Consider the following 24986-nt stretch of genomic DNA (forward strand, 5'->3'; position numbering starts at 1 on the left):
AGTGTGCTGGTAAGATCTGGTCCCTGTAGGAGCTACGCATTCAGCGATGTTCCCTGGAATGTAGCTGCACAGTCAAATACGACCCTGATCTTTTTCTTCTTTGGGTGGTATACACCATGGTGTGGTATATACCACACCCTGCCGTCACTGCGTTCCAGATCCACAACTGGCACTTTCTCTGCCTAGCCCTTCGAAAGGATGTCATTCATGAAAGCGGTGTAATCAGCATGAAATGAAACATCTTTATCAAACCTTCTCTTGAGGCTCAGTGTACGTTGTTCTGCTACTCCTGTTGTTCGGCATACTAACATCCCTTTTCCTTAAAGGTAAGCCAATACAGTAATGGCCATCCATCAACTTAGCAGACTTTGTGACGTACTCCATAAAGCGACAGTCCTCTCTTGACGGTCCCATCTGCTCATCCTGACTGCATTCAGGGAAATCAGCCTTTAGCTGCTGCTTCCACAGATCTTCAAGGCTTGCAACGGATATCCTATTGACAGTGACATCTGGCTGTCCACAAGTCATTTCACTACTCCTGTCTCCTCTGAGAGGTCCATTGACAGTCCAACCCAGCATAGTTTTGACTGCATATGGGCCCCCGTCTACACTCCGAATAACTTCCCATAGCTCCAGTGCCTCAGGAACATTAGTCCCAATCAACAGGTCCACATCTGAATCAATCTCAGTAATCATTACATGTTTCAGGTGAGGCCATCTCTGAAGGTCTTTCTGCCGAGGAATGTTGCCTCGATGAACTGACATAGTTTTCTGGGTGTAGGTGTCAGGCAGCTCACAATAATGACTGCTGTCTAATCCAGCCACATGCAGGTCAGAAACAATGTGACTTCCAACTATTTTCTCCTGACCCATTGTCCGAAGGAGAATGTCTGTTCTTCTTCCCCTGAGATTCAGTTTGTTCATCAGCCGCTCCGTGCAGAATGATGCTGAGCTCCCAGGATCCAGGAAGGCATATGTTATTAATTTTTCATGTCCCTTCTTAGACTTTACTTGAATAGGCACTATGGAGAGAGTACAATCTGGTTCACCGGCCCCTGTAAGACCACTGGACTGAACGGAGATCAGAGCACTGCTTATAGCTTTTCCTTTAGCTTGCGTTGTGTCAGTTTCTTTCTCTTTCTGATAGATATGAAGTACGCTTGGGTGCTTCAGACTGCATACTTTGCACGAGAGGCGTTTCCTACAGTCTTTACTCATGTGCCCAATACACAAGCATCCAAAACACGCACCATGTTCCCTTAAGAAAGCGATTTTCTCACTATGAGCCTTTCTTTCCAGTTGAAAACACAGATCCAGTATATGTCCACCTCCACAAAACAGACAAACACTTGTACCTAGTGAGCCTCTCTCCTTCATTCTTATTTCAGGTTCCACTTTCTTTTCCGCTGTCGTAATAGTAGTAGCAAAGCTGCTTCCCCTCATCCTTGAACGAGGTTCAAACTTAGCTTTCCTCACATCTTTGTTGGCTGCTGGTGGAGTATCCTGTATATCTCCAAACAGTGGATCGCTCGCAATATCCACCTGTCTTTCAACGAAGTTAACAATATCCATGAATGTAGCTCTACGGCCCTGCCTTTTCTCTAAGTCATAGGCCAGAGTTCTCCATTTGTCCCTATATTTGTAGGGCAACTTTTTTATGATGGCTAGCATATTGCTAGGCATGTTCAACTCACACATGCTTTCAAACTCTTCGACGTTGCAGCATCCTCTCAGAAAGAGACCGTAAGCTTGCAGAGCTCGCACATCTACTCTTATTGGCTGCCATGAAAGAGCCTTTTCCATGTAAGCTGAAACAATTTTCTGTGCATTACCAAAATGCTCCTGTAGCAAAGCCTTTGCTTTGGCATATCCTCTGTCATGGGCCATATGCTGACAGCTTCTGACAAGCTCCAAAGGCTGCCCCCTGGTGTACTGTTCGAGAAAATACAGGCAGTCTTTAGGGTTGTGAGTCTTCTCCTCAATGCTGTGCTCAAAAGCTCTTATGAATGTTTGATATTGAAATGGAGAGCCATCAAAAATCTGAATTTCTCTTTTCGGCAGAAAACAAAGAGACTGTTGCTGAACCAACATGGATGTTATTTCATTTTGTCTTTCCAAAACATTAATTAAAGGATTCTGAGCACTGCTGCTTGGTGCCAGTGCTGCTGGGTGATTGCTTTGGTGCTGTAACTGTGGATGTGATTGTGTTGAACTTTGATGTATATTGGCCTCTGAGCTTCTTGTGGCTTGATGTTGCAGATGTCCATATTCTACTTCATGTTCTCTGTGCGAAAACTGTAAGTCAGACTGGCCACCTGTAGGCCTGTTTGTGTCAGGCACAAATGTTTTTGCTCTAGCACGGAGTGTGGCTTCCTTTCGTCCCCTTTCCCAATAAGAATGCATGCCATCGGGACTCACAGATGTATACACAAGTTATTGATCCGTTTCCGCTCTACATCCTGAACTCCTCCCTTCGATGCAATGCACTTCCGTTTTGGCGGACTGGGTTTGTTTTGCTAGCTAGCTCCGTTGTGCCGACAAAGCACTGATATCGCAGAGACAAAGAGGATATAACAATTACAACATGAAGAAAAGTGGTTCGGGAACTACGTGTGCGGTAGTTGGTTGCAATCACTCGAGAAAGCACCTGAACGAGTGGTTAGATAGAGAGTGCTACGACCACAAACCAGCACCCAGCACCCAGCACCCAGCCATGTTGTTCATTAAATACAGATAAACACAACAAATACTGCATGCATTGTATTTTTTAATATTATATATGAATATTTTCATAGTGATGTAATTGTGTGGGCTGCTTTTATATTTTAATTTGTAATACCTGTTAGGATTAAAATGTGATCTTTCTTGTTGAAGCCATTTCTTTAGTTTCCTCTAAACAATTAATTCATTCAGTGTTATTTATGTACAGTATGAGCTTAATATGAATGATGAACTGTGTTAAAAGAAATTGTAGCACTCTAAGGAACATATGAAATGCAATAATGCAATAACAGTGCAATAATGAAATTAAATTACATCAAACTTTATTTTCACTCAAACAGTACAGGCACATATGATATATTGCACAGCATAAAGAGATCATGTAAATTGTGCATTATGTAAACAACAGACAACTGTTGGCTCCTGTGGGCATGACCTAAATAAGGCAGTTTATTTTGGTTTTAAAATGCTGAGATATTTACTGCAGAACTGTAACCTTCCCTCAACAAAATCGTCAACAATTTTCGGGAGCATGTGGGCAAAGTAGAATGTGCGCAGCCTTATGATATGCCCCTGGACAAAGTCTTGGTCGTAGGGTACTTCGATTTCTAGGTGCTCAGTTTTGTTCCAGATCACCAACTTGGAGTGCTGAAGCCCTGTGCAGTGAATCCCAATTTGTACCTGCATATAGTAGCCTTTTGGACCATTGCAGGCAATATGGTAATCTATCCTATTTCCGTTTGCCACAGTTGTGATTTCACAGTTCTTTGTTGCCAAAAATTCTGCAAGTGACTTGTTTCCCAACACAGGTGATTTGATCTCCAACAGAATGTCTTTGTTTATCACTCCATCGGGAGATGCTGCAAGCCACGGATCCTTGTCGCACACCACTAAGCCTTTGGTTTCAATGCTGTTGCCCAGAGTTTCCAAATAGTCCCTTGCAAGTTCCTCCCCCTCCGCTCCTTGACGGGTTGCAGCATTGCCACGGAAGGATGGGTGTAAGTGTTCTGACAAAAACTTGTCGGGCGCCGTGGTTGAGCGAATGGGCACCTTTCTAGCTGTGCTCGCTGTGATGCGCACTCTCCGCGCATCATGCCAGACCTGTTCTTTGCTCTGTGCTTTTGTAACCTTCTCGATCTCCTCAAGCCGGGCTGTGGACATGTTAATGTACTTATCATAGAAGGTTCTGCATTTTACACAAGCCAGTGGTATGTGGTGCTCATCATGGGTTAGGAGATGGAGGTGTGGACATGGTGTTGGCTCGGTGATGGAAGAGGTATCAGCATTAAAGCAGAACTGCAGGAGGCTATTCCCAGGGCAATTGAAAAGTTCTGCCATTGGTGAGGCAAGTGTGTTCTTCCTCCACTCTTCATGAGTCCTAAAGAGTGTCACCTCCTGTGCCGGTTCTGGAGTGGTAGAGGATGGCTGTGAAGTTGGTGGCGGCTGGTAGAGATCCTTCCTGTTGTGTCGTTTGAAGCGCACATACTTCATCTTCCTCTGACCAGCATTTCTTTTAGACCCAGCATTCCACTGGTTCTGTCTGTCTGTGCAGGCAAGCCCGGTTTTCCCCTGTCTCACAGCATTTTCTACCTAGAGAGATAGAGTAAAAACAGTGCATAGATATTATAATGGGTTCACTGCAAACATGTCATATGATATAATACATCATGGCATACACACACTTTGCACTCTAGCCAAGTAGCCTATGATGTAGTTCGGATACCAACAACAAAAGACATAGGCCTAGGCTACAATGGTCAAATAATCTAGTTACCTTCCACAGGATCGCAGCTGAGTGGGAACAAGATCTTCCTGGTCCAGCAACACACGTACATCCCGCAGTTTTGACTTCTCCAGCTTCAGTTACCAGCACCCAAGCATTATGCCACGCATTGTTCAAACACTGGCTAGGCTCTACCTTTGCTTTTAGATAAACAAAACGATCATGTTTGTATGACATGACACAACCAACTTTGTTGCTGTGCAAATATTGATATGCCTCGGAGGCCTTCAGACTGTCCATTGCTTTTCCATCTATTGCCATGGATTGAACGAAGTAGGAGCAAATTTTGCTGTACGTTATGCTGGGCCACGTCGTCATGTTATCCTCCCAGTTTTGCACTGAATTCGGGTGGGGGAGAGTAACGCCATCTCCAGTCAAAGAAGTAGAATCGTGTTCCCAAGCTAGCATCACTGTTAGCATCGAAATCGCTGTGTTTACACCAGTGCCCGTCTGACTGTTTACACCGGTTTACACCGACAGACGCTGTGCAAAAGACTTCCGGCGGAAATGAAGTGCATTTGTGTAGGGTTATGGCGCTACCCGTGGTTTGTCGCGTAAACTTGTCTATTACTTGCAGCACGAGACCTTCCAGAGCGTCTTAGCACATTCATTTTAGCCCTTGATGCGGCTATTTCAACTTCCATTTCCAGTTGCTCCCTCTGTTTCCTGAGCTGTTCCTTATTTTTCCTAAGCTCTTCCTCTTGTTCATCCAATGCATGCTTGTCTTTTAATAACATTTGTCGTGCCATGAGAGCGGCCATGTCAGCCTCAGCTTTGATGCATGATGATGTAGTTGAAACACTGGACCTGGTTCCAGCAGAGCTCCGCTTGCAAGACCCAATGCTTCCTATGTTTGAAACACTGTCGCTTGGTTTTATTTCCTCTTGTGCTTCAGAAGTTTCAACATTTTTCCCAGATTGTTTTGAAACATGAGACACACTTTGTTGGTGTTCATCAGATATCTCAATTGAGGAAACATGTGCAATGGTGCTGCTCGGTTGTCTCCCAGTTTCAGAAAGCCATTGCTTGACATCGTTGATAAATCCATTGTTGTATTTCATTGTCTTGGCAAACATACATTTTGATTTTCCTGTTCGTCTGCAGGAAGAAGAGGAATTACAGACTTGTGTAACAGGGTGGTTTCTTTAACCAGTTGAATTAAATGTTCAAGTTGAGTTTGTATTTGTGAGGCGTTGTCACCCCTTTGCATGAGATCCTTCATTGTTTTAATCACACTTTTCATTTTGTGAACCGTTGATTGACGTTCCTTTTGAAGCTTTTCCATTTTATTTGCCAAAGCCTTGGCAGTGAGTATTGACTCTCTCTTCTTTTGTTCATCCATTTTTGCCACATTGACATCTGAATTTGATCCACTTATTGACATATCCTTTTAATGTTTTAATGAATGAACAACAAATGCTCCAATCCACACAACCTCTAGCGGCACAAACCAACACACGCAAGCAACAAGTCAGTCCTCAATGGACACGCAGCAGTAAATTATTCACACTGTGTTCTAACAAACATTTACACAGCATGAATGAAGAAGTTACATACCGCTCGCTCCTGCTGCTGTGTGGATCGTCCGTCAGTCTTTATCCTCCCGGCAGCACGCTGAAGTTTCCTTAAGCCGCTCTCCAATACAGCGGTGAACACGGCGTTTCAATGTTTCCTTTTAATTCCACAGCGTCACAGATCGATCCTAGGAATCTCCGTAGATCCACGCTGTGGTACAAGTCTTTTTTGTTGACTTATTATTGCGGCAGTAATCTTAAACAAAGTGCAGCGAGGGACTAAACAAGAGAAAAAACACTGGACGCGCACAAACTCAGTCTTTCCAACACAGTATGCGTTTGACCTTTTATTTGCAAAGCAAAAATGCAATATTCCATATCCGTGCATGCGGTCAACAAAAATTGTCCTTCTCTAGCTCACCCCCCCATCTATTACCAAGTGCGCAGGTAAAAGCAACCGGATATAAGCACAAACGTCACCACACAAATCTAATGACACGCCCACCACCTATAGTGACTCAAAAAACATGTATCGTAACAAACACAGAAAGGCTTCATATGTGGCTCCTACAGACCTTATAGTGACATTGTAAAAACACATCACTATTTATTGATTAAAACCACTGTTGTGTATTTTGAGCATCATGTGACAAAGGATGTATGAAGTAATTAAGTCTTGCCATATTTGTTTCCCTCTTTTGGTCGGGCTACTGTTTGTTTGATCGATTACTGAAACATCTCTAACACTCCTGTTCCTGCTCCGGCATTTAACAACAATACATTTGTCACTGTACTGTACCCCAAATTCCCAGAATACTTCAAATTTTGTGGAAATATAGGGATAATGTTTGAGATAATATGTAGACTATTTTGATCTTTCTTTATCTGAGTTTGGGGTTGTAACAGTTAAGGGAGACCAGCATTCATTCATGCATACAGCTTGGACTTGATGGATCCTTCCGGTGCACAGTTGATTTTGTGATAAGAATGTGTTTGTGTTGCTTGGTCCACAGACTGGTAACTTTTTCATCAATAATGAAATGCAGGAAAAAACAAGAACGTGAAGATTTTTTACTCTTATCTCGAGATACTTGAAAATGATCAAAAAATCATATTGGAAGCCAAGTTTGTGTTTGTTTTTCCAGATAATTTTGCGAAGATGTCATCTTTAGAGTGTTCGACTAAATAATAAGCCTCCTGTTTCAATGCAAGTTTTTTTTTGCAAGACCTTTTTTAACCTATATTGAAATGAAAAGTAAGTTGCTAGCTCATGTCAAATGATTTCAAGACAGATCTAAATAAAATGATTACTTCAATGTGCAAAGTCTGTTGCAAATATTCAACAGCAACCACAGGATTCACCTCTAAGAGTTGATCTATAAGAGCAACTCTTGAGTATAATTGGTCACGTTTCGGTTTATAGTCGTTATAATTGTTCTGCAGTTTGTTTGATGTCAATTTAGATGTAATGTTCCTTAGTCAATGTAAATCTACACCAATAAGCACAGTAACAAATGAGCATATGAGTGGTTGAAGCCTCGACTGCATTCAAGGGGATAAAAAAGTAAGCGGTTTGAATATTTAAAACGATTAATCAAGTATTAATTCCACATTGATTTAAGTTCTGAGATTTTTTTTTAACAAAAACTGTTAGTTTGACAGCGTCTCCAGGCGTATATCAAGTTAAGAAGCTTTTAGAATTTTAGTCAAATAAATAACATGATATACCTTTTTTAACATAATCAAAACCAGTAAATTCTTTGGAAATATGCTTATATTTGACTGTCTTATAATGTATCCACATGTCTGTTTTTCTCTGCTATTGACACCCAGTGAACGTAAAGAAAACTACACAATGTTAAGGTAATAGTTTTATGGTTTCAGGCTACAGAAGCAACTGTCAACATCTCCTGATCTGCTTTTTCAGCTTGGTGCATGCTGCTTATCAAAAACAGCAGATTTAAAACAACAAGACTTATGTTGTATGTTTATAAAGGTGCTTATTTTTGATCCTATTGCTTCAATAACCTTCAAAGTAAATCTCAATAAATGTATTTTTATTTTGAATGCATTTTCTTTGTGTGTGCAAAATCTGTCATTGAGTTACTGTTCTATCTATACTCATCAATACTGACTGCCTGTTTCCCTCCCACTCCCTCTCCCTGCTGAAAGATCTCTTCAATGCTGCAGATTACTACTTTCCTAAGGTTTAGTGTTCAATAAATACATTCATCTGGTATAGAATACAGCTTGTTATATCATCTTACTGTTTCAAATAGCTGTGAATGATCTGCTAACATGCAGGGTTTGTACGGTCATTGAAAACCTGGAAAATTCATGGGAATTCAAATGCAAATTCCAGGCCCTGGAAAAGTTATGAAAAACAATATTTTTCCCAAAGTTTTGGAAAAGTCATGGCCGTTCAGGTGTTCAGAGCAGAGCGGCAGAACGTGATGTGAACTGAAAGGTTTTTCTGTCGTTGATCTAGCATACATTGTCACTATCTGCTAACGTTAGCTTTAGCCTTCGTTTTCTAATAGTTTTTTTCATAGGCTATAAACAGAGGTGGTATAAGTATAGATATTTACTAGAGTAAAAGTAGAAGTACTCAGATCTTGTACTTAATAAAAGTAGAAGTACTCAGATCTTGTACTTGAGTAAAAGTAGAAGTACTCAGATCTTGTACTTGAGTAAAAGTAATAGTCCCAGAGTGTAGGAATACTCTGTTACAGTAAAAGTCCTGCATTCAATATGTTCCTCAAGTAAAAGTAGAAAAGTATTCTCATCAAAATATAGTGAAAGTAGCCACAGTAAAAGTAGTCATTGTGCAGATTGGTCCATTTCAGAATAACATATGATATGTTTTATAAAGATTGATCGTGAAAGTGTTCTCAAAGCTGCTAAAGGTGCAGCTAGTCTGAATGACTTTGTATACTGCAGGGTAGCTGGTGGATTTTTCACATCATTCATCCACATCTGTAAAGTAACTAAAGGTATTAAATACATGTAGTGGAGTAAAAGTACACTATTTACCTCTGAACTGTAGAGGAGAAGAAGTACAAAGTAGCAAAACATTGAAATACTTAAATAAAGTACAAGTGTCTCAAGATTGTACCCAAGTATAGTACTTGTTGAGTTTATGAACTTAGTTACTTTACACCGGTGGCTATAAAGATAGAAAGCCTAAGCCTTGCACAGAGGCATGAAAATACATTTTCTAAATGCTCAACAGTGCTGCCAAAATTATAAACTGACTGCTACACAATTAAAATAAATGCTTTTATATATTTCTATTAGATGTGACGATTTAGCGTTTCTGTTATTATTAACAATGCTGCTTTAGTTGTTCTGACTGCTAAAATCCTCTGTTATTCCTCATTTTAAAGCCGATATTCCGTGGGGTCGGGGGGGCTCGGATTCTTGTCACCTTTTTCATACCTGATGAGTTTGCATCCCTGACTACAGTTGCTTTAGCGTGTAGAAGCTATTAAGCCTACTATTTGATTTGTTCTAGATAGGCACAACATGTTTCATATGCAGACCTTATTTTCCTGTTCCATGTTAAAATAAACAATTTTCAGTGGTCATTTTTTTTGGTCAAGGAAAATTAGGGGAAGGTCATTGAGAAGTCATGGAAAAGTCATTGGTGAAAAAGTGTATGAACCCTGTAATAGGTATGTGAGCAATATTACCAAAAATGTATACTATAAGTATATCATTAAAATTACATATATTGAATAAATACATGTTTTTTCGAAGGAGATGACGTCACCAGAGACCTGCAGAAATCTACCATGGCATATATGTCATCAACAAGGAGGGTGGAGAACCTGGACATGACGACGTTGGGATTTTTGTTGAAGGACTAATCATTCTGGACAACATTGGATCTGTAGCCCGAGCTGGTCTTACCCCAAAGAGCTAAGGTACTACAATGAATTCATTCAGAAAGTGCTCTTGCAAATGGATGGTGAAAGGCTTTCCCCCAAAGTCCTTGGACTGAAGAACAAGATACATGCTGGACTGTAGGATTTCTTCAGCCGCTCGTGAACCGATACCATTTAAAAAAAGGTTGTTAGAAGAATGTGGAAATGTTGATGGACTTTGAAGACATTTTCATGTATTAATGTGAGGAAGGTTACATCCTCCTCAGCTGTTTAAGTCACATGCTTCATGTTACGTGAATTTGTATTGTGCTAAAATGCATTGTTCTTTTATAGTGGAAATGGAATGTTGGCGATTTGCCAAAGCTGTTCAAATTATCAATAAATGCATTTTTTATATATATATATATATACACATATACGGTGTGTTTGGAGATAATTCATTACACTATTATACATTATTATAATATTTAGCACAACAATATAATTAATTTCAATCACTAGCTTGGGTCAAATGAACAACCCAGCACATCGGTTAAAATTATCCAACCTGGCACATGGGTTAAGACAACCCAGCGCCTGTTCTGTCCTAGTGACTCAGCAGCTGGGTTATGATTGGGTTATTTTTTAACCCAGTAGTTTTAAGTATGATATGGTGGTAGCATTAAAATGACAGGGGCCATACAGCCAACTAATGAGTACCTTTAATTTTGATAACATTTGAGTACATTTGTGTACATTTTCGAATGCAGTGAAGTATTTTTACTTCAGTAAAGGATACTTCATCCACAACTGGGCCAGAGCATCTGAACTTCAAACACAAAGAAGTAGCAGCAAGTGTTTTGACTGTTTGTGCTATAGTGAAGCACTTATGTTGAGGGAAATACTTGCAGCAGAAGAGGAGCAGCATTTACAACACTTACTTACACTCCCACGTTCTGGTTTAGTCTGCTCATCTACAAAGGCTATCATGGGGAGATGCAGACTTATGTATCTTAATAATAAGGAAGTCTGAAGGAAGATCTTACAAAGGCTGAAAACGGTGCATAAACAGAACTTATATCAAAGTGTTGATGCCTTTAAAATACTAAGAAATATTAATGAATTCAAGCGCATTTTCATTGCAGCCTAGCAAAAATAAATACACACTGAGAATGTGTGTATGACAGTTGTCTGACTCCTCACCCCGACTTGAACTCCAAGACGCACAGTGTGACTAAAGCCACAGACAGTTAGTGGTTTCACTTTCACTAATCCTTGATGAAGTTGTAATGGAGCGGCCGTAGAAAGAGGCTTGCCTAATGAAGGATTAAATGTGCTACCTGCTGAGAGGGACTTTTAGGGATGTAGGGGTCAAAAGCAGTATTACAACTGATTTCCCTGGGTTGGCACTTTCGTCCAAGACTTTCTGAATCACTGAAAGGAGATTAGACTACGTCCAGCTGAGTAAATCATGTAATCTGATAGTGTTGCTAAAATGTGGCTGCCCTCCATTCAGGATCAGTCTGGGTTCAGTGTGCAAGTGTGTCTAACTACTTAACAATGTGTGCTTTAAGCACAATCTCAATGAATGACATTTTTCTGTCTTTCTCTGTCGAGTTAACCTATTTACTGCATACTCTCCCATATTATATGTCCTTTTATGCTTTGTAAATCAATAAGAAACATCGATTTGTTTTATCATAATGTGTTAATCTCCTTGATAATGATTTTTGGCTTTTCAGGTGATCCATAAGTGATGAGTAACACAGAAAAACACAAGAAATAATTTATCTTTTGATCAATTCTGAGAGGGAATAATTGCTCTAAGCTTGACTAATAATGTGTTCTATAACGTATTTTCATAGGCTCAATTTCTGCTGTCACACTTTCAATAGGAGCATTTACAGCTGCAGTGACTGAGGATTTCTGGGATTTCAAAGTCAGCTGCAAGACTCAGAACTCGGCATCCCAGCCATTTCTCCAAGACATTGGTAATAAGAATGTCAGACTAGTAGTATAAACATCTTCATAATTTAAACATCTTGTTATTTTTTTATCTTGAAATGGATAGATAATATTCTCTCGGGGTAGCAGTTCTTTAATTGGTCAATGAAAATGTCTGAAGACTGATCAAAGCTGCCAAGTGGCCTGGCGGTGACCTCATACTCAGTATGCAGTTGATTATTCAAAGTAAGTATATTAGTGAAATATCAATGTGGTGTCAGAGTCTCGATAGTTTAGCTTTATGCTGCTGTAGACAGTTCTACAGTAGGGTATTAGGGCCAGGCCTAAGGGGGAAATAAGAGGAGGAAAGCTATAATTGTATTTGAATTTGGAGAAAATATATATTTATTTTCCTTCTGGCCTTCAAAATCTTCTGTATACTTCAGATGTTAAGCAGAGAAAATGTGCTTAGTGTTTAGAGTTGTTTTGACACTATAGGTCCCATATTTAGACAGGCAGCACGAGGACAGAGACTTCAATCTGCTTTTACAAAATGAAACACCCTGGTTACAGAGCCAAAAGCACGTCCTGTGTACGCTTCTTCAAATCTGGCTTGATCATGTATCAGCAGGAATTTCATTTCAACACTTACACAAGCCTCAAAAACAACTATCTAAAAAAACATCTAGTTGTCCATTGATTTGTTTAGCTTTAATGCAGCTATTATTTAATTTGTGTGCATGTTAATTGAATAAAGATCTATAGATCAGATGCTTATAAATAACTGGAGCAGGTGTGTCGTACTGGTGAATGGTAAAGGTTAAGTCCTCAGTCCCACCAGTTGTAGTCCGAAGAGACTTGGCAGGATATGAAAGTATACTTAGAAGGTCGGATTAATCCACCCCCCAACAGGTAATCCTGGTTTCTTTTCTGCAGGAAGCCACCTGTTAATATATGTGAATAAAACTGGTAAGACTCCTGACTTCTTTACTATCACTTTTCTGCAGGCATGCCTTGGTTGATAGACTGTCAGGTCAACTTTCTCAGCTGATTTTGGCCCGCTCCGAACTACAACTACGACCTCGTGTCTCTAAAATTACATTTCATACAGGAGGCTGCCAAAAGTTATTCTGAAGCAACACGGCTAAGGATATGAGCTGCCAGGACTCTCAGTCACTCTGTCTGTAATGGTATAACTTTATACATGACATGAAATTACAAAACCAGGCAGAAAATTGACTTAGTAGGTTGCGTTTATTCCTCTTTTTTACGGCAAGTTTTCCTGTGTTCAGGGAAAGGGCCAAGAGAAGAGAGCATAACAGATTCCCCCAGTACAACTAGTAATACTAGCTGGTCCCTATAAATATAGGATGTCATTTTAATTTTTCCAAATGTACAAGATATGTTACAGTTAAACTTCACCAAAGGAACAGTGGACATACATAAACAACTTAGATGACTTTCTTAAGCTCGTCATACAAGACAAGCACGAAGGCGCCACCCATGCCTCTGAGCACGTTAGACAAGGCTCCCTTGAAGAAGGCCTTGCCGCCCTCGTCACGGGCGATCTTCCTCCAGCAGTCGATGGTGCCAGAGTACATGATGTCGGCTGAGGGGGAGACAGAAGAAGACACACATTTGTTCTAGTAACACAGCAGCAAAAGCAGAAAGCTGTTTTTGTATATGTTGTGCTTTCTACCTCCTTTGCGTCCAGACTGCATCATCATACGACGACGGACAGTGTCGAAGGGATAAGACACAAGACCAGCGACCGCAGTCACAGACTGAGCAATCATCCAGCTGACAAGAATTGTAGCGTTCTTGGAGTCTGGAAGCATGCCTGTAGGAGAAACAATAATTAGGAAGGAAGTCCACAAAGACAAGATGTTTCATGCTTCGCAATGCCTGATAATTCAAACTCACCCTTTGCCGTGTCGTAGACGCCAAAGTAAGCCGCTCTGTAGATGATGATGCCCTGCACTGATACACTGAAGCCCTGGTACAGACCCTTGATGCCATCAGACTTAGTGATCTTCACCAAGCAGTCGGCCAGGCCTTTGAACTCGCGACCCTTTCCAGTTGTACCGACGTCGGCACCCAGACGTGTTCTGGCGAAGTCGAGCGGGTAGACGAAGCAGAGTGACGTGGCTCCGGCGGCGCCACCAGACGCCAGGTTACCTGCAAAGTATCTCCAGAACTGTTTGCGCTTGTCCACGCCGTCGAGGAAAACTTTCTTGTACTTGTCCTTGAAAGCAAAGTTGAGGGCCTGAGTGGGGAAGTATCTGATGACGTTGGCCAGATTCCCTCTCCAGTACGCCAGGAAGCCCTGTTCTTTGGGGATACGGACCACGCAGTCGATGATGCCCTTGTACTGCATGTCCACTGTAATCTGTTTGCTGGCATGTTGAACCTGTAATTAAAGCAGAAATACGGCAGTGCATTAGCTATAATAAAAACGTATTATATTTTCCTCCACTTTTTTGATTTCGTGTTTTAAAGCTGTCAATACGTTGCAAAGCTTTCTTAATGCGTAGTGTCTTTTTTATATATAAATTGTAGTAGTTTGGAAACTTATTTCATTATGATTTACATAGTGTGTTCTATCTATACTAGATCTGTCAGAATGAGCATTCACCTAGTATAACCTGGTAACCTATTTAAATCCTCTATTCATGACTCCCTTGTACAACTCTGATGGCACCCATTCAACTATCCACAGCCCCTCCTGGTGCTGCTGCTGATCCAGGGCCAAGTGTAGCAGTGGGGGGGGCGCATGGCGCAGACCTTCCTGCGACCTTGGCTGTTTGTTGTCAAGCCAAACTTAAAACTTATCATGAAAGATGAGCACTTCTGAAGCCCTATACTCACAGTGGGTGGCTTTAATAACACTTTTTTTTTTGGTTGGAGAGACTGCCGCTTACGCATTACATAACAGGTCTGACGTGCTTCACAGATTCTCATCTGTTCCTGCAGCAATCTGTGACGATGCTGCTATGTTTCTCAAAGTTCAGACTCCAGCTTTTACTTTTAACCATGAAGCATCTTTTATATGTCAATACAACTTGTTGAGTTCGCCCTCAATTCACTAGAAATTCCTGCAAGCAAATGCTTCAAATAAACACTAGTTTTTCTAGCAGCATGTAATCATGAAATAATGATGAAAACACTCACCTGGAGGAGAAGCTTGACTCTCTCGATGGGGGCTACAGCTGTTTTGGAGATGGCAGCGGCAATGCCACCTGCCAAGAAGTCCTTGGCGAAGGAAACAGCTGTCTCATTCATCTTAAGATGTTATCAGTTACTATCAGTCGGTGGTGTGTGTTGGTGGAGTTGAAATGGCCGACTCCAATCTAGAGGGGAGAGGGGATTTAATAAGACTGAGCTCGAGGGACCGTAAACTTTGACTCTTGCGTTTGATTGGCCGGCTGAAGTAAAAGGGGGCGGGGTCAATGGATGTCCTTAGATTCAGATTTGGTGCCCTCTGTCTCATCACTCAAGTGAACTCATAAAAAGAACGAAAAGTGTAACTATGTAACTAAAAAGTAGTTTATATGTGCTGATTTAATCACATCTAAACGTAAGTATTGTGTTGTTTTAAGTTTTGGATGAGATTTGGATCAAAGTCATATCAAATATCAGTTTGAATCAGCTGATGGCTAATGGCTATTCAGAGTAAAGGTCATCCCACCTGTTAATGTCCTTTGGCTGTCACTTAGTTTCCCACAGTATGGAAAAAAAGAAGACAGGATTAAATCAGGTGAATGATCCGATCATATTAACCATAGCTTGTTTGAAATCCCACCAAAAATCTTGCCCGTCATCAAAGATTATCACCAAACACAAGAACATCCATTGAAACTATTTATGTATATGTTATTATAATCTGTGTTTATTATCTTCTTTTTTTTTGTTATCCTTGAATCCCTATCCTTGAACCCCCACCATTGTGTACTTGTTGCTATTTTTAATGTTTCTATTCTGTATTGTGCGGTGCTTTCAAGTTAATGTTTTTAATTAACCCTCTTAAAATTAGATTTTTCACATTCAGGCCCAAGACCAATTTCTGTCTTTGCTAACAAAAATAAGACAGTATCAAGACTGTCAGTTATTACTGTAGCAAATATTAAATTGCATTTTACTACACAGCAAAGTGGCGTCAATTACTGAGAATGTAAAAGATGAAGAAAAAACCTAACACTTGTCCTTCTGAACCTATTTAGCTTCAGCAGGATGTCGATTTATCTCCCTGAAGCTTAAATCAACTGAGGTTATAAATATATAACAAAGATAAAAAAAAACATATACAAAACAAATGTGTCTGTAAAGTTCTAATGTTTTAAGCGCAGTTCTTACATCATAATAGATGTTTGCAAGTTGGAACGACTGATCATAACATTCATAACATAAGAAGCATCAACATTTTTTACATACTTTGTACATTCAAAATAGAATCACACATAAGAGTAGAAGAGCATTTTTAATTTAGCAATTCTTATAAACTACAGTATTGCATTGTTTGATGTTAATAGCTGAGTACATTTAATAAAATAAATAGTCAATGCGCAAGGCACATAATATTTGGTTAAAACATGGAAAGAAAGGATGACAAATAACACTATCAGATAATGTCAATGAAAGAGGTAGACAGTTTCTAACAGGACATAATACAAATGCATGTTAACTCCTCCTATGAAGAATAGTATTTCATGTTGCTGGTCAAGTGTGGTCAGCACTGCTGTCACCATTGTTTTTAAAAGACATCTTCTCGAGTCAAGTTTCATCAGCATTTTCCTAAAGACGACCCAAAGTCCCTGTTTTTCAAGTAGCGCTTTGCCTCCTCCAGCTCGGACGGCCCGAGGCTCTGGTCGACCCCCGGGGTGAGTTTGTAGCTCAGGGGTGAGACGATGTACCCGTTGCGGTAAAGGGAAACCTGCTTACACATCTCGAAGCAGGTGAAAAGAAGGCCAAAGTAGGGAACAACCTGAAGGAATGATAAGAGGTGAGAGACAAAGAATTTGTAAAGTGTAATGCCATCATTTCATGTGATTGAAGGAATATTTAACACTCAAAATGTTCACTTTTATATCCATTATTCGGCCCATGTCTCCTTGAAATAATAAATAAAAGGATCAGTTTACAAACTCTCACAACACTCGTGCAGTATAATCAAGTTCTACTTCAACCAGTAATTTGCTCACTGCCTCACTAACACATGATTATTCGCTAAATAATAATTTGCTTGTCCTGAATCACACAGAAGAGTTACACACCTGCCTTAGTGTAAGATAATGTACACTGTGTTTTGAATAAGATTGTTTTGAAACAGTTTTGCTGTTGTCAAAATGTCCATCTACTTCAAACGTGCAAGAAAAAAGAATTCAATGTATTAAGTGGTGAGTAACTGATAATCAAATGATGAATTTGGGGGTGAATTATTCCTTTAAATTGACCATCATCCAAACTAAGAGGGTTAAGCTGTGGTTTGAATATAACCTAAAATGTGCTAAATGTGTATTTTACTTATTTTTATTCAGCTTGATATTTTGTTAAAGAAGCGGCTCATGATAAGGCCTTACATTTGTAAAACAGCTTCCAACTATTGTGACATTAGCTGCTGAAATATGAGAGTGGAGCATGCTGTTCCAGGGACAGACTTTGTCCAGCTTGCTTGGGCTATTCATGCTATGAAATACAAACTTAACACTGCTTTCAATGCCCCTCCCTCACCGTCTTCCCTCTCCCTTTCACATGTGACAGGGGTCACAATTCTCTCCCTGCGATAAACACATGCTCCGGAGCACGTGAAGTCATTTGAATTCATATCAGATGATTTATAGAGATTAAACTATGTTTGAGATATAAATAATATGAGTATATAAGTGAAAGATTACCTTTATTGTGTTGGCTGTAAGGCCGTTCCACAGTGAGAGGACGCCCTTGTTTTTAACAACCTGTATGAAACAGTCCATCGTTCCAGTGAAATGGACGTCGACTCCACCTAAATGTGGAAGACGGGCACTCTGCGCCTGAGAAGAGAATGAAATAGAAAATGAACAGCAGCGAAATGTCATTATGTGTCTGTGAAGTAACAACCTAAAATGTCAAGTGAATGACAAAACTGATAGAAACTGTTGCCATCTTGAGACAGAATCGAGAATGTAAGATATTTACATGCATAACAGCAGCGTTGCTAATAAGAAGTGCAATGAAGGAATTAATGAACGTGTCACTTCTGCTCTATTAAGAATTGTCTATGATTGACTACATTTTTTGTGGGGAATATTACATTTTAAGCTGTTTTTATTTACAACTTTTAAACACATTTTCAAACAAAATACAGAAACGTAACCCTATCCTGCCTATACACACTCTCTTGTGTGTGCCGACATCTCTACAGTCTAACCCTCATGTGATAGGGGAAACGTAACTTTAGTAGTCTCAAGGTTATCAAAGGAAACATGCCACCATTAGATGGTTCAAACAGCTTAATTTGTGGAGGAAACATTAAGCTAACCAGCGAGTTAAACAATACTTGGCTTCCCTAAGCTTCTGCAAACACCCTCAGCTCTGTTCATATCATCTAATCTCTGCATCACTTTTAATGTTTAACTCTGAGACATAGACACGAGTTAAATCATTATATAACATTGTTCTCGATGGTGCGGTGACATGGTGGTGATGGTTTATTGAACTCAACATACACAACTCTCACTTTGCCTGCTGTCTGACAGTGACTGGCTATTTTTAGGGAACTTATCTACAGCTACTGCAGACGAGCCACAAAATCTAATTCTCAGCTGCTGTTGAAACCTTGTGGTGGCTAATAATAGGCGGATCAATCCGGATGTAGTATTCAGTCCTTTGCAGCGCCATCGTTCCCCATGTGTCCTCCCTAACCTGCAGGAGGCATCTCAAACATAATTTCAAGAGAAAGCGGTGCAAACCAATGTTTCTTCATGTTTTCAGAAACTTTTATGGAAAATGTCCTCCACAAATACCCATAGGTCAAATTATTCTGAAGGTCAATATGAGAAAACATAACTGCCAAGACTATTTTGATACAAGAATTTAAACTTGCTTGAGTGACCAAGAAAGTCTAAACTTCATGTTGGCATATGCCCACTGCCCTCTTGTGGACTTAACGTGCTAACACATCCAGTGTACTACACCTGCTATACTACAAACAGCCTATTTTTTTAAAGGTCTTTTTCAGTTCCCCTATCAAACCAAACCTACGTGCAAAGAGTGAAGTGATCCGATGGCAAATTACCTGCATCTTCCGCTTTACAGTTTCAAAAGGGTAAGAAAGGGTTTGAGCCACTCCTGCTGCAAGACATCCATTAATAAAGTTCTGGAGGGGGGTGAAGCGAAAAGACGGCTCCTGCCAGAGTTTGTCCAAGTTCATGTGGACTGCATAGCATCCGATAGAAAAGGGAATTGCACCTGTAGACAAATGAAATGTACTGTAAGTTACAGAAGTCAGGAGGAACAGGAATGCCTTTAATAAAAAGTGCATATTAAATATGTTGGACCACCAGAAACAAATGACTGCAAACACACCCAGTAAAGTGAGGGAAAAGCCCCTGTAGAGCGCCAGCAGCCCCTCATTCCTGTAGATCTTTGAGATGGTGTGAACTACGCCCATATACACCGGCCGTCTGCAGTTCTGAGCGATCAGCCGCGTTTCTGCCACCTCCAGAGGGTACGTGGTCAGCGAAGCCACAGCACCAGCCAGTCCACCAGCTAATATGGCTCTCCATTGAGAGATGAAGCCCAGCTCATCCATGTGAAGGTGGACCAACCTGGGCAAACAGGAAGGAAAATTGCATTCATTAGAAAGTGAATGTTTTTAGGGTGCAAGTAAGTTTTGAAATTAAGTAAGTCTGTAATATTCTGTTGTCACTTTAACAACATTTAAAGGGAGACAATAACATACAATTAAATATGTACAAATGTTTAGTGATGCCTCAAGAAATTGGAATAGAAAACTTGTTTCAGTATGTATAAAACAAATATATTGATCAATATAAAATAATAGGTTGTTGTAATAATACATGCTTATTATATTCAATAATTAACAGACTGGCAGATTAATGATATTGTAAAGTAGGATATTGTGAGATGTTTAGTCGCCTATACCTAGGCAAATTAATAACGCTGTGTGTGTGTGTGTGTGTGTGTGTGTGTGTGTGTGTGTGTGTGTGTGTGTGTGTGTGTGTGTGTGTGTGTGTGTGTGTGTGTGTGTGTGTGTGTGTGTGTGTGTGTGTGTGTGTGTGTGTGTGTTTAAGAGGATATGGTTTTCTTCTCCTGGAACAAGGTGTGTACAGTACAGACATGGTTCAGTGGTTTGCCACGTCAGGATACGGTTGTGTCTAAACGCACACGTGACCTGAAGCATGAGAGGGAACATACAGACTGTGGCAGCTTCACAACAGACAGAAATATGTATGACTGTCCTGCACGTGTACAGACTTTATAGCAGACATGCTGTAGGGTAGGCATTGCGGCTCGATTTGTCCGGTAGTAACCCGACGGAATAAAGAGTTTGTTATTTACCCTGACGTTAGTCTCACAGGCAACACTTACTCTTGTAAATGGAATACATTTAATTTCCTCTAGGATCAAGCATACATCATTTAATTATGTATAAACACGTACGCATGGTTAGGCATCCAACTAAAACATTTTCATTATGAAGGAATGTGTACTGTTTAATCAATAAACCATGCATAAAAACAAAAGGTCAACACAACCTCATTGTGACTTGACTTCTAGTTAAGGCTAAACAATCAATGGAACTATTATTAAAATCGTGATATGGCCTATGATTTGGATATCAAACCACTATTATTGGATTGACAAATAATAACATCTGAATGTGTAACCTCGCTCTCTTTTCACCGTTATTTTTAATTTCAAAGACCAAACTATATCAAAGAATCAAGCAAACAAATCAGCAGACAATAGTTACTGGATTCAACAATAACATTAAATACAAATAAACTTGACATTATGGAGTAGACTCCAGGAAAACATCATGTCTGTGAGACAACAATCAGGGAACCAAAACCCTGTCACCTCAGTATCGAATGAGCAAATACAGCCTTCTGATTGGGTGAAACTTGAAGGTGCGGTAAAACAGGAAGTATATATTTAGCTTCACGAATAGAGGTAAACAGACTATTTAAACGAACCCCTATTAGTTATTTTATCGTGTAAAAACATTAATAATTAATCCAATGATCACGTATTCTTCTACGGTAGTTAATATGTGTTCTCTTTTTCTTTTTGCCACACTTTTCCCACTAAATCTTGACCGAGCTAATATAGCATAGGCCTACAGACAAAGCAAAACAAAGAAAAAAACCACACCCACAAGAGATGTTGTAAGCACAAACAGGTTGAGATTAAACGATTTATAGTTCACTTTACTTACTTTTTGTATGTTGTGAGGTGAACTGCGGTGTAGGGGATGAACCGCAGACAAGAGGCGAGGTTTCCTTTCCAAAATCCTCGAAGTCCCTCATTCTGGTAGATTAAGAGGAAACTCTCAAGGAAACCCCTCTTACAGTGAAAAGTGCCCACCTGACTTTTTATTTTAACTACTTCCAAGGGCGACGTGAAGGTTTTGCTGAAAAACCCGGCGAAACCGACGCACATGAAGCTCTGGGAACTCGTCAGTCTGTCGTCCTTTTTCACCGAGACCATCTCTGCTTGTATCCCCGCTGTGTCTGCTTCCTGGGGTGATTTCAGAGTTTTTCGGTGGACAGCAGAGGAGTTGTTTGTTCAGGTTAGACATCTAAATGTAGAGACCGAGAAGGCATCCGTCTCCTGTCCCGACCAGTGGTGTTGTGTGACAGAACAACACGTCGCTTTGACCGGTGAGATGGAGTTATGTATCAAAGACACTAGGGGACGCTCTTTACCTGGTTTAAAAACTCACAAGATGTTAAATATATTTTAAACACAATACAGTCTAATATCCTTTAATAAAGTAATAACAAATCTTTGGATAAATAAACACATCATTTATTGTAATACAATTTCATTTCATAAAATCATATTTGTTGCCTATTACACAATTAGATTTGTTATTACTATTGTCTTAATATGTAAATAGCATTTCTATCTTTCTTTTTTTTGTATTTCTATTTTGTAGCTGGATGAATTTGAGCTAGCTTTAGGTATCCTACTTTACATATAATTACATTGTTCATCTAAGAAAATTGCATCATATAATAATCTGCAAAATAAATAGTAACTGAAGCATGGTGGCAATATGCAATGCATTTAAAAGAACAAAGTGGCATAACATACATACATATATAATCAAGTCAAGTACATTGAAACTGTGCTTGAGTACATTATGTTTCCACCACTGACAAATGAATCCATATCATTTCAACATAATAGAGGCCAATTGTGTTTCACTGCAATGTTGTGTAAAAACGGTTTCCAGTTTGTGAGATATTTTTCTTTAAGAAAACATTTGACTTATTACACTTATAATGTATTTATAAATGTTATGATTAGGCAGCAATTTGTGAGGGTATTAGATCAGACACATTGCGGACATTTGTCTTGATTTGTATATGTATTTATGTTTATGTATGCACCAAGAACACCAAGACAAATTCCTCGTATGAGTTAACCAACTTGGCAATAAACTTGTTTCTGATTCTGATCGAAAGCATATTCGTAATGTGAGTTTAGAGATAACAATGGAGGAAGTGAAACTTGTGGTCAGTGAAATAGTCATTTTATAGTTTTGTCACAGTTACTTCCATAAAATAAGACACGGTAACGTTGTTGAATCGAACCACTTCATGTTCAGTTGACCTTTTGAGTGGTCCCTTAAAGACTAGTTGGGAGCCACATATTTAAAGGATTGGTGGGGAAACGTTGCATCTATAGGTGGCGCAATTCTCCAACATTTTGATTGTCTACATGGGACCTGGGGGAGAAATAAGAATCTCCTACTCATGAAGAGATACTGTATATAATTGGGACATGAACTGCTCAACGCAAAGACCTGAGAGTCCTAGATAGAAAATCATAACATTGCTTCAATGTATTAATAATTAAGTGTACCTCAGATAAGATAAAGATGAAAGAAGGGAGAGGTTTTTGGAGTTGAAGTTAGTTAATATGTTTATCATTTGTTGTTAATGATTGATTAACCATTTGATCTATAAAATACAAAAAGATTTCAACGTTTTTATTTATTTTTTATATGTTTAAAACCTGAATATATTCAGTTTAATATGATATAGAACAGAAAGGCCGAACATATCCATATTTAATAGCATTTCATGTCACTTTAGCTTGAAAAATACATTATCTATGGATTTTTAAATAATTGCAATTTCTTTCTGTAAATTGACTATAAGATTAATCAACTTATCGTTTCAGTTTTATTTCTAATATCCTCCTTTTTTATCTGAAAGGACAGTCAACGTGTTACTAAACCAGCAGGCTAAATTCTTATATTCTTTATTTAACCTAATGGATCAGCTCTGATTTACTGTCTAACTTCATCAGCATTGATTTGTGCTCCCTGTCTTGTTTCAGCACCATGTTTGTTTTTCTCCGGGTCTTGGCCTGTCTCCCCTGCCGGGCCAACAACCTCAGCAGCATGCCAGGAGCCCACCTTCTGTCTGGACCACTTGGCTCCTCCACAATTGGAACAACAGAGCCAACCAGAGGAAATGACAGGCGGATCACAAGAGGGCTCCCTCACTCCCCCTCTCACTGCCTGCTGGGGGTGGAAAAAGGATGTGTCTGTGCGTGTGATGGGACACTAGCTTTCACTTATGAAAACTCAACACCAAAGTTTGATCTAGTGGAGGTAATATAAGTGATGGTCAAGAAATCATCTAGAAAAAATTGCAAAATGTATTACTGTATTACTGCCCTGAGATTTGCACACACACTGTATTCATATTTGGAGGGGGCAATAGCTCAGTGGGTGAATTACTTAATGCTAATGCTGATCTTCCAATTATAGGTTCAGTGCTTCGATCCCACCCCCTGCAGTCAACATGTCAAAGTGTCCTTGGGCAAGATATCCTGAATTGCTCCCGTAAGCATGTCTACGGCTTATAAGGGTAAGACGTTTTTGGATCAAAGGTCAAATAGTATGTATTGGAATATCTCATATTAGATACTCAGGCAACCAGGCTACTTTTTTTTTTAAAGTTCAAAGGTATTCAAATTATGTTACAAGCAAATCAATGCAATCTTTAGAGCCAGGATGATATTCAGAAGAAGTCCTTTACATCCAATTTATGGGTGTGGAAGTATGATTTTTTTTGGGTCCACAGAGCAATAAAAGAGCCCACTTTGAAAAGTCTTTGATCCCTCTGTCATATGTGGTTTGTGATACACGAGATAATGAGGAGTCTTTCTTTAAAGATAAGTGGTGTGACGCTGTATCTTATCAATTAATGCTTCAGCAATCAAACAGGACACCAGCCAAGAATCTGTTGCCACTCTGTCTCCTCTGCTGCCCTTCCTCTGCCCCTCACTTTGCCTTTACCCTTCAGTATTCATAGAGAATACACATAGAGCACTGCCTTCTTCCTGTATGTATATACCCCTGCTGAATGAGACCTTCCTTCATGAAGCAAAGCAGTGCGGGAGAAGCCTGTATGCCTTTGTGTCTCTGGGACTGGCACGTAGCAGTAGGTGTAGGCTGGCTGAGGCATTGTCATTCCCTGCATGTCATGCGCAAGTCACCCCTTGATCTCCCACTTTGAAGTGCATTGCTGGAGGAGAGTGGGAGTAGTGTGTGAGCCCAGCCTGAGCTCAGGGCAGTCAGCAGAGGGCGCCTGATACCAGCGAGGCTGCACGGAGGCCTGGGGTGCTGTCATCCTCACAGACTGGTGCAATAAAATTCTCACCTCATTATCTGAGACAGTCACATCACAGGCTTGTGTTGGCAGGGGAGGGGAAAGGGAAGAAAGGGTGGGGGTGGGTGACACCAGAGTCTGTCTGTATGTGAGTGTGTCTTTTTTTAAGAGTGGGGGGTGTATTGGTGAGAAAAATCAGGCAGAAGTACAATTCACTGTGGCACCATGCCGACACCTCTACCCACAAGGCTCAGGCCAAACTGCAGCGCTCCCCGGCTCACTTAACAGGAACGGGAGACTTGTTTTG

At 40.0% G+C, this 24986-nt stretch overlaps 2 protein-coding genes and 2 long non-coding RNA genes across 5 annotated transcripts in view; 2 read left to right on the forward strand and 2 right to left on the reverse strand.

Moving 5' to 3' along the window:
* LOC307032547 overlaps positions 1 to 10305 on the forward strand; it is a 35489-nt gene extending 25184 nt beyond the window's left edge. For both annotated transcript variants that reach the window (XR_013806298.1, XR_013806299.1), the window contains one exon: positions 9778 to 10305. This is a non-coding gene — a long non-coding RNA (uncharacterized lncRNA). The remainder of the gene's footprint in view (positions 1 to 9777) is intronic.
* Positions 10306 to 13063: 2758 nt separating this feature from the next.
* slc25a5 (solute carrier family 25 member 5) lies at positions 13064 to 15193 on the reverse strand. Its single transcript, XM_079670597.1, has 4 exons — positions 15000 to 15193; positions 13752 to 14238; positions 13528 to 13668; positions 13064 to 13437 (listed from the first exon to the last, which is right to left on the reverse strand). The coding sequence occupies exons 1-4, from the start codon at positions 15108 to 15110 to the stop codon at positions 13280 to 13282; spliced, it is 897 nt and encodes a 298-aa protein (XP_079526723.1). The 5' UTR covers positions 15111 to 15193; the 3' UTR covers positions 13064 to 13279.
* Positions 15194 to 16286: 1093 nt separating this feature from the next.
* On the reverse strand, positions 16287 to 21690 carry slc25a43 (solute carrier family 25 member 43). The gene is made up of 5 exons (XM_079670596.1): positions 21265 to 21690; positions 19389 to 19630; positions 19099 to 19271; positions 17720 to 17854; positions 16287 to 16809 (listed from the first exon to the last, which is right to left on the reverse strand). Exons 1-5 carry the CDS (start codon positions 21534 to 21536, stop codon positions 16609 to 16611), a joined length of 1023 nt encoding a protein of 340 aa, XP_079526722.1. The 5' UTR covers positions 21537 to 21690; the 3' UTR covers positions 16287 to 16608.
* LOC307032548 lies at positions 21578 to 24679 on the forward strand. Its single transcript, XR_013806300.1, has 3 exons — positions 21578 to 21709; positions 23400 to 23676; positions 23836 to 24679. It is a non-coding gene; the product is annotated as an uncharacterized lncRNA (long non-coding RNA).
* Positions 24680 to 24986: the final 307 nt, after the last annotated feature.

The sequence above is a fragment of the Notothenia rossii genome, assembly GCF_949606895.1.
Source record: "Notothenia rossii genome assembly, chromosome: 3".
Taxonomy (NCBI): domain Eukaryota; kingdom Metazoa; phylum Chordata; class Actinopteri; order Perciformes; family Nototheniidae; genus Notothenia; species Notothenia rossii.